This window comes from Capra hircus, chromosome 13 (genome assembly GCF_001704415.2).
Source record: "Capra hircus breed San Clemente chromosome 13, ASM170441v1, whole genome shotgun sequence".
Lineage (NCBI taxonomy): Eukaryota > Metazoa > Chordata > Mammalia > Artiodactyla > Bovidae > Capra > Capra hircus.
In genome coordinates, this window is record NC_030820.1 from 42533419 (window position 1) to 42548503 (window position 15085).

The 15085-nt window shown below is 43.5% G+C and overlaps 1 protein-coding gene across 1 annotated transcript in view; it reads right to left on the reverse strand.

The window, feature by feature from the left end:
- Nucleotides 1-10415, reverse strand: part of NET1 (neuroepithelial cell transforming 1) — a 35738-nt gene extending 25323 nt beyond the window's left edge. Inside the window, exon 1 of the mRNA XM_018057302.1 lies at nt 10146-10415. Coding sequence (XP_017912791.1) covers nt 10146-10273 — 128 coding nt within the window. The 5' untranslated portion in view covers nt 10274-10415. The remainder of the gene's footprint in view (nt 1-10145) is intronic.

The following is a 15085-nucleotide window of genomic DNA, read 5'->3' on the forward strand; positions in this document are numbered from 1 at the left end:
GACCCTGTGGACTGTAGCCTGCCAGGCTCCTCTATCCATGGGATTTTTCAGGCAAGAATACTGGAGTGGGTTGCTATATCCTCCTCCACGGGATCTTCCCAACACAGGGACTGAACCCGAATCTCCTCCTCTTTACCACTGCATCACCTGGGAAGCCCTTATAAACTATACTTATGAGAAAAGCAAAGGTTGTTAATTCAGAGCTTGCTACAGCAAGGGAGCTGGCCACCATCACTGGTGTTTAGGGAGACTGAAAGGCAGGCTGGGGAATGAGGAACAAGGGAAGGCTTCAGGTGTGTTCTGACTGGAGGCTGTCAGCAGTGGGAAGGTGCAGGCAAGCTAAGTGGCACTGGGGCTCCTGTGTGATTTACTGGGTGCAGGTAGGATTTGCTCGAGTTAGTTTTAAGTTGGAAGTGAAGTGTTAGTCGCTCAGTCATGTCTGACTCTTTGCGGCCCCGTGGACTATAGCCTGCCAGGATCCTCTGTCCATGGGATTTCCCAGGCAAGAATAACTGGAGTGGCTTGCCATTCCCTTCTCCAGGGGATCTTCCCGACTCAGGGATCAAACCCAGGTGTCCTGCACTGGAGGGAGATTCTTAATTTGGAACCAAAGACAAAAACTGGGGAAGCTGGCTGTTGCTGATCAAGTCTTGGCCATTTGGGGCCAATTATTATAGAAGTTATCGCTTAGCTCCTGCACTGTCAGGCCACTGTCCACTTGTGTACTCTTTCACCTTCATTCTCATAGTCACCGTAAGTTACAGAAACACCACAGATGGTGGTTATTTCTACAAACATTTACAAGCTTAAATCAAACACAGGCTTTTGTAGTTTTCTAAGCTAAATATAAAGCAGAAGTTTGTTTATATTTTGACAAGGAGCACAAGTGAAAATGGCTACAAGGAAAAGAGGACAGCAAAATGACTTCGCAGAAGAATTAATACTGCTGCTACTGCTGCTAAGTCGCTTCAGTCGTGTCCGACTCTGTGTGACCCCACAGACAGTCAGCCCACCAGGCCCTCCCGTCCCTGGGATTCTCCAGGCAAGAGTACTGGAGTGGGTTGCCATTGCCTTCTCTGAGCCGTAAAACTGAAGCAAAGAGAAATCACAATCAGCAAAGCATATGAGAGCCAGGCAGGCTCTGTGGGGAAAGGGAAAGGTACATGTGAAGGGGGGGTGAAATGAATTATATACAGGAAACTGCAAGTAGCCCTTTATGTTTGAGCATCAAAAGAAATAAAACAGGGCTCGATCATGATAAAAGGCCTCATGTACAGCCCTTAAAAATATGAACTTGATCTTGAATACGTATGGCAGCTGTCAGCAATTGAGTTCTAAGGAACAAGAAGGCTGAGTTGGAAGAAGGCAGCACTGGTCAGGAGGCCGGTTAAGAGGCAGTTCTGATACTGCTGACAACAGATGGCGAGAGGCAGAGGGACAGCAGCGATGGCAGAGTGGGGAGGTGACTAGAGAGGGCTCAAGGTCCGGTTGGAGAACTCTCCCTTCCTCCCAAGGCCTGTTCAGTTCCTGGGAAGGGTCCTGACACAGTGAAATAGGATGCCACTAATAATAATTAGAAACAGATACAAAAGATCTGAAGATATTTAAAGCAAATGCTCCCTAAATAACTATTTGTAGCTCAAAAATTGTTTTGAGGGCCTCTCTACTGGAGCAAAATAAAGTAAGAAACTGGTGATTTCTTGCCACTACAGAAAAGTCAAGTAACAATGAAGATTGCACAATTTCTGAAAAAACAGTAAGATATCAGCAATAAATTATAATTCATATGACTAAAGAATACATAGATAAGAGTATACAGAGATATAGTACTATAGTCAAATGCCAAAGGATTACAGGGCAAATAGAACCTTCAAGTTATGATCGCTTTTTAAAAACACTGTTCTAGGTATCACATACTACACAAAGAGCCACCAGTGGAGACTGGGTTGAGAAGCAAAAATTATGACTTCTCGGAAGATTATTTTAAAAGTAATACAAATATTCATTACAAAGTAGTAATCATCGTGGCACTTAAAATAGTCACTGAGCACTTCCTTTCAGATATAAGACAAGGAGAACATAAAACCAAAGATATTCATTTCTTTATTCCCTAGAATTGTTCATTCTGACCTCAGAATGAATTTGATGTTTAAAAGCTGGAAAGAATTAGCTGTTAGGAATTTTAAACACACTGCAAACTGGAAAAATATTTCCAACTGGATGGCAAGATTGTTTCCAGCACCAGCTGTAATCAGCTTTATAGTAATGCTATTTTTTTCCTATTTCAAAAGCAAGTACCTATTTATTTTGAGAACTCATGGAAAATAAGAACCCAAAAAACAAACTGTGCCCTGAAAGTATGTGAGTCAGTGCCAGCTTTCAAAAAACTTGGAAAGATATATAGTCATTTTTTCATAGGGGTCACACTCAAAATGTAGCAGCTATTTTAAATCCTTGTGGGAAAATTTATTTCATAAAACATTAAAAGTGACCTTTAAAAGATATGCAGTACAGTCCATTTAAAAAGAGCTCAAAGGCCGAAATAAGAAGTGACAGTTCATCTTTTTAAGAATTTTTGTCCAATCTTTTTTCATATATCCAATTAATTACTAACATTTAAGGCATAAGATAAACGAATACCCAAAGGCACTAGCTTGATATATTAAACTGTGTTTCCTATTAGCCCCACTGATTACTCCTTGATCTTTACATACTTCTTTTTGTGTCATTTGATGTATTTTCAAACTATGTAAATTATTTTTACACTCAACTAGATTTAGTCTAAACAAAACATAAATAAAATGGTACAGTTGATGTTCTCAAAAAATCACCTGTTATTTCATTCTCAAGCCATATTATGTTTTCAGAGATTATGACTTATGTCATTGCCATCCTCTATCGTGGCACACAATTAATATAGACGAACTACAAAACATGCAAACGTGAAAGATTATATTGTGTGGTTCTATTTATATGGATATCCAGAAATAGAAATTTACAGACATGGAAAGCAGACTAGTGGCTGCCTAGGCCTGGGGGTAGGAGGAGGACTGACTGCAAACAAACTTGAGGGAGTATTTGGGACGATGAATGTTCTAATGGTGACTGTGTCTATACACTTACTAATAATTACTGAATTGCACACTTACAACGGGTGAATGTTATGATATACAAATTATGTATCAATAAAACTGTTAAACAGTACAGTCATTTCGATGTGGGAGGAAACAGCCTTAGGAGCTAGTGGGGGCATCCTTTTATTTTCAGCAACTATTAATATAAATAGTAATAATGATGACAATCCTGGGTTATCAAGGACTGGCTCAATTTCTGTTTAATTTGGTTTTTAAAATGTTTTGAAAAAACAGTCCATCCAGGAAGTTAAATTCCCTTAAAGGGAACAGAAACCCTTAGCTCAAAATTAACAGAACTTGGTTTAAGAATATACATTTAACTCTGGATGTCCACTCTACAAATCCATCAGTTTGACTAGAAAAACAAAAGTCAAAGATTTACCATCTAGTCAGAGATCCACCTCTACAAAACTGATAACAGAGAGAATTGCTAAATACTCCTTGATAGAGGGTAAGTTATAGCTTTTAGTGTTTCCTGCAGAAAATGAAAACAATGATACCTAAGATATATGGAGCATTTGATATATCTAGGTACTGTTCTCATGTTTTACATGAATTACCTTATAATTTCCACAGCCTTATGAGACAGATACTGTAAAGTGAGATTTAAAAGAGATTAATCACAGCCTGATGAGACAGATACTACTAATGAGCTAGAAAGTATGAAATGAGGTTTAAAGAGATTAAATCCTCAAGAGCCAGAATTTAAACCCAAGGAGTCTGACTGTAAAGCCTAAACTCTTTAAACACTAATGTTTTATTCAGCTTTGGATCTCAGTCTAAAAGAATGTCCATTCCCAGAGAGAGTAATTAACTGAATCAAAGGCAGGGCTAGAGGAGACTCAGTGTCAGGAAAACTAGGCCAGAGAAGCACACTGCTTTCTGAGTTCTGAGCCGTGTAGTGGGGCCCAGGGCCACCTGTGGACAAGAAACTGGCCTATTACTAACCAGAACAGAGAGGGACGAGGAGGAGGAGAAAGCAGCTGAGAGCCATTGCTGCAGAGCAAGCTTAGACCCCCAGTGGATTCCAGCTGTCTCTTCTCACTTTTTCTCCCTAATTATCTTGCCCCAGCCATGTCCTGTGGTAGTCAGCATTCACGTTATGTTCAAAATTTTTTTTTACCTCTGTGTGAAGCAATGCCCAGGATCAGTCTTTAGCAGAAGCAGATCAGCGTCATGATTTAACTTGGTACAGTAGGACCTCTCTCTCAGGTTCTGCATGTATTAGCCATTCCAACTCCTGAGCTCATTCTCAAGTCTACTCGTTTCTCATCTGGATGGCTAGGATTAACAATTAGCAAAGATGTGGCTGAAAATGAGCTCCAACCACGTGGACAGGCTGATTAAATGGCAGGCCTGTAAACAGCAGTTTGCATGCAAATATGTGTACAAACACACACGTGCTGGATCACTTTGCTGTACACCAGAAACTAACACAATCTGTAAATCAACTGGACTTCAGTTAAAAAAAAGACAGCCCACAGAATAGGGGAACGTATCTGCAGACCATGCAGGGGCTTGTTATCAAGAGCAGAGTTCTTATATCTTAGTAATAAAAAATATAAATAACCCAATTTTTAAAATGGGCAAAGGATGCCTCTCTGAAAAATGGCCACATATGATTTCATTCATGTGAAATGTCCGGAACAGGGAAATTCATAGAGACAGGAAGCAGGTTAGAGTTTGGGGTAAAAGAAGAGAGAGGCAATAGGGAGAGAGGTATGGGCTTTCATTTTGAGGTGAAGAAAATGTTCAAAAATTGCCTGGTGATGGTTGTACATGTCTAGAGGACATTCACATGTCCTGAATCTAAAGGAAAACAGTGAATTGTACACTTCAAGTGGGTAACACTGTATAGTATGTGAACACTGTTTTATGAAAAGGTGATACTTTTTTTTTTTTTGTCCTTCAAAAAAAGAAGAGTAATGAAGTAGGACAACTTCATTACTCTCCTAACGCTGCCTATGGTGGTGGTTTAGTCATGTTGGAATCTTGTGACCCCAGGGACCTCTGTCCATGGGATTTCCCAGGCAAGAATACTGGAGTGGGTTGCCACTTCCTTCTCCAGGGGATCTTGCTGACCCAGGGATCAAACCCATGTCTCCTGTGTCTCCTGAATTATAGACAGATTCTTTACCACAGAGCCACCAGGGAAGCCTTTGTCACCACCCTTTTCTCAGCTGACATAATTTACAACCTCACCTAAAAAACAGAACCCTGGTGGGAAAGCCCCCCAATTCCTGCTCATAACATCCCACATTCCCCAAACTTACCCCAGAGGCTACTGTCCACAGCTCTCAGACAGGCTGGATGCTCTACCTTTACACTTAGGAGTCCATCCTTCTCTTTCTGGTTGCTTATCACCTTTCTTCTTTCCTGTCTCTTCAACCTCTCTCTGTACTTGCTTATTCCCTCATCCGTCCCATATCAAGTTTACCCCTTCTTCAGAATCCACCTCACAAGCTGGTGTTGCCTCCATTATTCTTTCTTGCCCTCGGGTTGCAGTGAGACTCCCTGAAAGGGTAACCCAGTGTTTCAAGTTCTCTAACCTCACTGCCAGCCACTAGATTCAAACACTCATCCAGGCAACTGCAAAATGACTTCCCGCCAATGATGAATTCACATGTGACTTTTAATTTGGTTCCATAGTTGGGCTGCAAGGGTCCACAAATTTGGAATTTTGTGTGTATGAGCACTTGTTTGCAGGCTAGTTTTCATCAGATTTACTATCATGGCATACAAAGCTCCCTTCAGTGATGTGGCTCTTACTTCTTCAGTATCATCTCTAATCACTACCTCCTCTCTATCCCTCAGTCTTCTCCCTATAGAGTCATTGTCATACCTAAAACTCTTCACGCTCATTTGCGTACAGGGCCTTTTGACATTTAAATGCTTCCCCCTACACGATCACCCATGCACATCCATTCTCTAAACTGGTCCTCTGAGACTCAAGGGTTACAACAGGGAATCATTTCCTGTCCTTTTCAACTAGAATTTCTTTTATTTGCATCTATGGCATCACATGCCTAACGCAATAGTAATTGTCATCATACACGATTATGATTATTCCTCCCTATACCATTTTAAGTTCTTCTGTAAGAGCAGACGTTGGTTAAGGCTGCTTCCAACATGCTAGGCCTTATTCTTTTAAGTCCACTAAGCCATTTTCTAAGAAAAGCTTCTCTTGCTTACTTACATTTTGAAAACGATTACTTTCTAATCAGAGCTGTGTACAATACATATGGAGTTTGCTTCTCTGAGGAAGCACTTTCTAACACTCCCTTCTTTTGTTAGCATTCTTTATTCTACAAAATCACAGTGCGATAGCCTCAAGGACTTCTGTATTCTTCCCAACAGAGCCTGACACTGACTTAGACCGTGTAGATTTTCCAAAAGGAAAGAATGCAAGCTTGCCTCTGCCCTACTCCTTATCTACAGCACTCCCTTCCTGTCCTGAACTTTAAGATCTCTTCCTATTTTTCCCAAAGGAGGGCAGTCTTGAGGGCGCTAGCCTACTGTGGCCTCCTATGGCTGGCAAAACAATAAAAGCTACTCTTTTCAACTTCACCCAAAACTCGTCTGTGTTTCTATCCGGCACCAGAGAACAGAGGCTGGGATCTCGGCAACACTCCCAGAGTAAGGACAGTATTTTGCATCTCCATATTTATAGTGCCTGACACTCACACATTTCTGGAATAAACCACACCTCATTCTCTTCTCAACCCACTACAAACATTCTTAATAGTTTAACTATTTTACGGAAACTACTGGAGGTCAATATGCTCTTCTCATGACCAGATTCAATGATCACTCATTCCTTATCTCATTAAACTGTTCATTCCTTCCTTACGAGTAACACTTGACATACTTTCCCATGTCCTTTCTCAAAACCCTTTTGCCACTCGGCCTCCTGGACACTGATATCACCCGGTTCCTCACAGCTGTGGCTCCTCCAAGCTTATTCATCTCCTGGACCTTTACATGTGGGGAGTGTCTCAGGGTCTGGGCCCCAAACTCTCCTCTATTCAGACTATCAGGATGACTGCCCAGTGCTGTGATTTCAAGTCTATTTGCTGATAAGCCCTCAATTTATATTTGGTTACACAGATGTGTTTACTTTGTGACATTTCACTGGGCAAAACACTTATGATTCATGCACTCTTTCATTTGACTGTTAAACTTCAATGAAAGTTTTTTTTTTTAGAGAAAAAAGCCAAAAAAGAGAAAAGGGGGAAAAAATTGTTGTGATGCATTCCTTAATAGGAGCCTTATAACGCATCCCAAAGCAAACTTCTCTCCAGGAACACGGAAACCTGGTCTTCTGGTGCTCAGATTAAAAACCTCGGAATCATTCTCCATTCCTCTGTCTCTCTTAACTCCACACTGAATCCATGTGCACATCCTGTCAGTGCTACTTTAAAAATACATCCCAAATAGGAGTACTTTCCACCATGTTTACCACTCAGATGTCTCAAACTGCAGTAACCTCTTCATTAGTCTCCCTGATTTCCTCCCTGCCACATAACAGACCAATCCTTTTAAACTACACATCACAGAATTTTCTATTGTCTCCCAACCATAGATTCAAATTTGAAATCTTTCTGGTGGTTGGCCATGTACTACCCGATCTGACCCAGGCATCTCTGTGACCTCGCTGTCCACCTTTCTCACTTTAATTTGCTCCACGCCAGTTACCGTGGCTTCTCTACAGTCCTTGAACACACCAAACAGGATTCTACTTTGAAGCCCTGTACTTACTGCCTTTCTCTCCACATCTTCACACGGTGGAGTTCCTTAATTCCTTCACATCTCTGCTTAAATGGCATCATTACCATGGAGGAGAACTGTTTGATCTTTTAAAAATAGCAAAACTGAACCAATACAGTATTGTAAAGTAAAATAAAGTGAAAAAAAAAAAAAAAAAAAAAAAAAAGGCAAAACTGCCCCTCTCCTTATCTCTGCCTGTCCTGCTGCTGCTGCTAAGTCGCTTCAGTCATGTACGACTCTGTGTGACCCCAGACGGCAGCCCAACAGGCTCTCCCCTCCCTGGGATTCTCCAGGCAAGAACACTGGAGTGGGTTGCCATTTCCTTCTCCAATGCATGAAAGTGAAAAGTGAAAATGAAGTCGCTCAGTCGTGTCCAACTCCCAGCGACCCCATGGACTGCAGCCCACCAGGCTCCTCCGTCCATGGGATTTTCCAGGCAAGAGTACTGGAGTGGGGTGCCACTGCCTTCTCCGCTGCCTGCCCTTACCATGCCTTAATTCTCCACACAAGATGACCACCTGGTATTTCATTATCGTCTTTCATTCCTAACCAGAATGTAAGCTTTATGAGAGCAGAAACTTCATCTGTTCACCAAAATCTCCAATATCTACAACACTGTGAAGATCTAGGAAAGTGAAAGTGTTAGTTGTTCAGTCCTGTCCGACTCTCTGTGACCCCCACAGACTGCAGCCCTCCAGGCTCCTCTGTCCATGTGATTCTCCAGGCAGGAATACTGGAGTGGGTTGCCATGCCCTCCTCTGGGGATCTTTCCAGGCAAATGCTCAAAAGCTTTATTGAATGAATGCAGAATGAATTTATCACTGTTCTTCTTCCCTTCACTACATGGTCCTGATTCTCCTATTTCTCAGTCTCTGGGATGATGACGTCTTTCTGCTTTTTCACTACCTCTTAAATATAAGTTGTAATCTGTATAAAGGTTTCAGGCAAGGATTATCCTAATCTTCAAAATAAAAAATCAATATCTAATGAAAAAGTCTAGTTCTCTGCACGATGACTTATTAACTGTGAGTTTACAAATGCTCTGTCCATGAAATTAAGGTGTTTTCCTTTCTCTGAAAAAATGACTGGCACATCCAAGCATGACTGGAATGTAACTTCAGTAAAGGAACTGTAGTTTAAGAATAAGTAGTGGACCACAGGGACTTCTGAAAAGAGAAGCAGATGTGGAATTACTGATAAAAATCAGCAAATAACAGTTTGTTTCTAACTCCTTGCATAAGGCTCACACAATGACCTCACTGAATTGCACAACTTGGAGGAAGTGGATACTATTTCAACCCCATATGACAGATGAGGACCCAACCTTAGAGATGAAAGGTCCAACGGCTGGTCACAGGAACCCAGGGCCTGCAGCATCCTGACGGGAAAGCAATGCCCCCAGCCCTCGTTCACCGCTCGCCTCGCAGACACCGCCTCTGACAACCTCGGCCGGTGTCCTCCCTTCGCGGACGCACAGGACAGAATGAAATGTGTCAACAGCTAAAAAGTCCAAGATGGGCCTCTGCGTCCTCTTTACCCGGGAGGCTGGGGTCCTGAGCTGCGCCCTGATCACCGACTTGGTCAGAGGCTCGAAAGGAGAGACTGTGAACTCGGCGAAACTTTTCATTTTAATGCTTGCTTTTAGGCTAAAAGTTTGGTGTCTGGTAGAAGTCCTCGGGGGCTTCCCTGGTGGCACAATGGTAAAGAATCCGCCTGTCAATGCAGGAGATGCTGGCTTGATGCCTGGGCTGGGAAGATCCCCCGGAGAAGAGAATGGATCACAAGAATCCCAGGATTCTTGTCTGGGGAATCCTTGGACAAGAGGAGCCTGGCGGGCTGCGGTCCATGGGGTCGTAAGGAGTCGGACACGACGGAGCGACTGAACAAAAGAAACTCTCCGGCTCCAGGAACGATTCCAGTCCTCTTAGCCAGCAGCTCTCGGTGGGCATTTAGGAACCGCCCCCGCCACCCCCAAATCCAGCCCGAAACCTGCTGGGTGTGCAGAGAGGACCTCCACCCCCTGAGCGGGGAGGGGAGACGAGAGGGAGGAAGGAGAGGAACGGGAGGTAAAAATAAAGGAGGGTCAGGCGATCGGAAGAGGGGGACTAGGGGAGAGAGGAGGAAGAAGAGGAGAGCAGGCAGCCCGGCTCTCCCCTACCCCCGGCTCCTTCCCTGCCCGCCACCCCCTCCCCAGCCTCGGGCCCGACACCCCGAGTCCCCAGGCGCCGTTCACCCCGCGCTCACCTGCCGTCCGGGCCGGGCCCGGGGGTGTCGGCCGCTGGCTCCGCGGCGCCGCCGGCGTTGAGCCCCGAGGCCCGGCGGCTTCGCCTCCGCGGCCGGCTCTGCTCCTGGGCCTCCAGCTCGGGCTCCATGGCGCGGAGGGGGCGGCGCGGTGGCTGGGTGCCCGGGAGGCCCGCCGGGAGCGGCACGGCGCCCGGCCTCTGCGGCCCGAAGACGGGTTCCTGTCAGGACGGCGCCGCCACCTCCGCCGCCGCCGCCATCTTCCGGGGTTTGAAAATGGCGGCCGTGCGGCCACCAGCCAATCAGGGGACGCGGCGCGGTTGCTAGGATCGTGGAGTCCCGCCCCTCTCCTTCCTTCGGGTGCTAAACTGTGCCGAAGCTGTGAAGGGGAGCGTGGTCCACAGGGTCGCCCGGCTGATGAGCCGGTGGCCTGGGGTCTAGTTCCTAAATCGCCAAGGCCCGACTACTAATGTACAGTTCATTAGGACTTTCACCACAAGTCAGGGGAAACTGGGAAGCACTTTCAGCTCAGTTCAGTCTCTCAGATCGGTCCTACTCTTCGCGACCCCATGGACTGCAGCACGCCAGGCTTCCCTGTCCTTCACTATCTCCCAGAGTTTACTCAAACTCATGTCCATTGAGTTGGTGATGCCATCCAACTATCTCATCCTCTGTCGTCCCCTTCTCCTTCTGCCTTCAATCTTTCCCAGCATCAAGGTCTTTTCCAATGAGTCAGTTCTTTGCATCGAGTGGCCAAAGCATTCGAATTTCAGCTTCAGCATCAGCCCTTCCAATGAATATTCAGGACCTATTTCCTTTAGGATGGACTGGTTGGATCTCCTTACAGTCCAAAGGACTCTCAAGAGTCTTCTCTGAAATCAAAGTTTAGAAGCACAATTCTTCAGTGCTCAGCTTTCTTTACAGTCTAGCTGTCATGTCCATACATGACTACTGGAAAAACCATAGCCTTGACAAGACGGACCTTAGTTGGCAAAGTAATGTCTCTGCTTTTTAACATGCTGTCTAGTTTGGTCATAGCTTTTCTTTCATGGAGCAAGCGTCTTTTAATTTCATGGCTGCAGTCACCATCTGCTATGATTTTGGAGCCCAGGAAAATAAAGTCTCTCACTGTTTCCACTGTTTCCCTATCTATTTGCCATGAAGTGATGAAAGTGGATGCCATGATCTTATTTTCTGAATGTTGAATTTTAAGCCAACTTTTTCACTCTCCTCTTTCACTTTCATCAAGAGGCTCTTTAGTTCTTCTTCGCTTTCTGCCATAAGCGTGGTGTCATCTGCATATCTGAGGTTATTGATATTTCTCCTGGCAATCTTGATTCCAGCTTGTGATTCATATAGCCTGGCATTTTACATGATTTATGCTGCATATAAGTTAAATAAGCAGGGTGACAGTATGCAGCCTTAATGTACTCTTTTCCCTATTTGGAACCAGTCTGTTGTTCCATGTCCATTTCTAACCATTGATTCTTGACCTGCATACAGATTTCTCAGGAGGCAGGTCAGGTGCTCTGGTATGCCCATCTCTTGAAGAATTTTCCACAGTTTCTTGTGATCCACACAGTTGAAGGCTTTGGTATAGTCAAAGCAGATTTGGATAAACTTAAGCAAATTCATCAGTTGTGCACAGATTTTAGCTCAGGGGACTCAGGCAGGCCTGTCACACCTCCTTTGACCCCAGAAAAGTGAAAAACTGAAAAGAGGTTGTGCTGCTTTAAGTGTATAACCCTCAGGTGGGGTCATTTCCTGCCCTGTGATAAAGCTTACCTGGGCTGGCGCCTCCTGTCATTACCACGGGCAGTGGGGCACCTTCAGATCAGCATGGTGAGTGCTGCTGTCAATAGTTATAGCAAATTTTACTCATCCTGTGTCTTTCTTTTCCCCACCAAACAATTCTTCATAGATTCTTCATACAAGAGACAAAATATTTAAAGAGACATTTGTTTCTTTCAATATTTGTGTTTGGATCTGATTTAAATACACTCTGAATTTTACCTGTTCATCTATAATTCTGCTACTTTTGGGGAAAGCTTCATTGATTGGCCTTCAGTGGAAGCACTTGACTTCGCATTCCAGGATGTCTGGCTCTAGGTGAGTGATCACACTATTGTGATTATCTGGCTCATGAAGATCTTTCTTGTATAATTCTTCTGTGTATTCTTGCCACCTCTTCTTAATATCTTCTGCTTCTCTTAGGTCCATACCATTTCTGTCCTTTATTGTGCCCATCTTTGCATGAAACGTTCCCTCGGTATCTCCAATTTTCTTGAAGAGATCTCTAGTCTTTCCCATTCTATTGTTTTCCTCTATTTCTTTGCATTGATCACTGAGGAAGGCTTTCTTATCTTTCCCTGCTATTCTTTGGAACTCTGCATTCAAATGGGTATATCTTTCCTTTTCTCCTTTGCTTTTCACTTCTCTTCTTTTCAAAGCTGTTTGTAAGACCTCCTCAGACAACCATTTTGCTTTTTTGCATTTCTTTTCCTTGGGGATGGTCTTGATCACTGCCTCCTGTACAATGTCATGAAGCTGCATTCATAGTTCTTTGGGCACTCTATCAGATCTAATCCCTTGAATCTATTTCTCACTTCCACTGTACAGTTGTTAAGGGATTTGATTTAGGTCAGACCTGAATGGTCTAGTGGTTTTTCCTATTTTCTTCAATTTAAGACAGAATTTGGCAATAAGGAGTTTCTGATCTGAGCCACAGTCAGCTCCCGGTCTTGTTTTTGCTGACTGTATAGAGCTTTTCCATCTTTGGCTGCAAAGAATATAATCAATCTGCTTTTGGTGTTGACCATCTGGTGATGTCCATGTGTAGAGTCTTCTCTTGTGTTGTTGGAAGAGGGTGTTTGCTATGACCAATGCATTCTCTTGGCAAAACTCTGTTAGCCTTTGCCCTGCTTCATTCTGTACTTCAAGGCCAAATTTGCCAGTTACTCCAGGTATTTCTTGACTACCTACTTTTGCATTCCAGTCCCCTATAATGAAAAGGACATCTATTTTTGGTGTTAATTCTAGAAGGTCTTGTAGGTCTTCATGGGACTGTTCAACTTTTAGATCTTTCTTAAGCTTTGGAGAGAAGAGAGGTTGAAAGTCATGAGCTAAAATGAATTATTCATGTGCAATAAATCCCCAGTTGCCAAAGGTAGTGGAGATGAGTTCTCAGGTTGTCTCTAGGAAACAGTAAATTTGATTTTGAGACCTCCTGCCTCCCAGTGCAGAGGGGACAGCATCTCCTTAGCAAAAGAGAGTAAAAGCGCTTTATCCTCTAATTATAAGAAAGGACCGCATCACCTAAAGGACCTTCTTAAATAAAAAAGACAATTTAACAATTGTTATATAGTACATTCTTTGGTTTAAAACACAGCTTTGTTGGTGTTCAAAGCTTTTAAAAATAGCCTCTCCTTTCGCACCAGAAAGGGAATCTATCCAAAGAAATGAAATTATATACACATTGAAGGGCAGCAGAATGTACTGCCCCAAATATGCCACTTTAGCATCAGGATTCTTTTGAGCTGAAGAACAACAGGTGCCAGAAGTGCCGTCTGACCTCTCCTTTCTTCCTAAAAGTGGGAGATAAACCTTTCTTGTGAGAGGGGCCCTTCCGGCATCAGGGGGAAAGATGCATACTTATCACCAGAGGTGAGCAGAGCCAAGAGACAGAGAACTGTGTGCAAACAGACTTTGTTTAAGTAGCTCCTATCTTCCTTTGGTGGCCCTGTGTATTTTAGTTACTTTTCCATAATTCCCTCTCATTGTCCCACCTCATGTGTAAGCACTGAGGATTTGCTGCCTTTTTTCATCTTTGTTTTCTTATGGAGGCTCCTCTGTACATGTCAAAGTCTGTTTGCTTTTCTCCTGTTAATCCATCTTCTGTCTTTTATATTCTCATGTCTACTGGATACCCTAAGAGGGTGAAAGGCAAAGGAGAAAAGGAAAGATATACCCATTTGAATGTAGAATTCCAAAGAATAGCAGGGAAAGATAAGAAAGCCTTCCTCAGTGATCAATGCAAAGAAATAGAGGAAAACAATAGAATGGGAAAGACTAGAGATCTCTTCAAGAAAATTAGAGATACCGAGGGAACGTTTCATGCAAAGATGGGCACAATAAAGGACAGAAATGGTATGGACCTAAGAGAAGCAGAAGATATTAAGAAGAGGTGGCAAGAATACACAGAAGAACTATACAAGAAAGATCTTCATGAGCCAGATAATCGCAATGGTGTGATCACTCACTTAGAGCCAGACATCCTGGAATGTGAAGTCAAGTGGGCCTTAGGAAGCATCATTACGAACAAAGCTAGTGGAGGTGATGGAATCCCAATTGAGCTATTTCAAATCCTAAAAGATGATACTGTGAAAGTGCTGCACTCAATATGCCAGCAAACTGAGAAAACAGCGGTGGCCACAGGACTGGAAAAGGTCAGTTTTCATTCCAATCCCAAAGAAAGGCAATGCCAAAGAATGCTCAAACTACTGCACAACTGCACTCATCTCACACGCTAGCAAAGTAATGCTCAAAATTCTCCCAGCCCAGCTTCAACAGTACGTGAACCATGAACTCCCAGATGTTCAAACTGGATTTAGAAAAGGTAGAGGAACAAGAGATCAAATATCCAACATCCATTGGATGGTTGAAAAAGTAAAAGAGTTCCAGAAAAACATCTACTTCTGCTTTATTGACTATGCCAAAGCCTTCGATTGTGTGGATCACAAGAAACTGTGGAAAATTTTTCAAGTGATCGGAATACCAGAGCCCCTGACCTGCCTCCTGAGAAATCTGTATGCAGGTCAAGAATCAATGGTTAGAACTGGAGATGGAACAACAGACTGGTTCCAAATCGGGAAAGGAGTACGTCAAGGCTGCATACTGTCACTCTGCTTATTTAACTTATATGCAACATAAATCATGTGAAATGC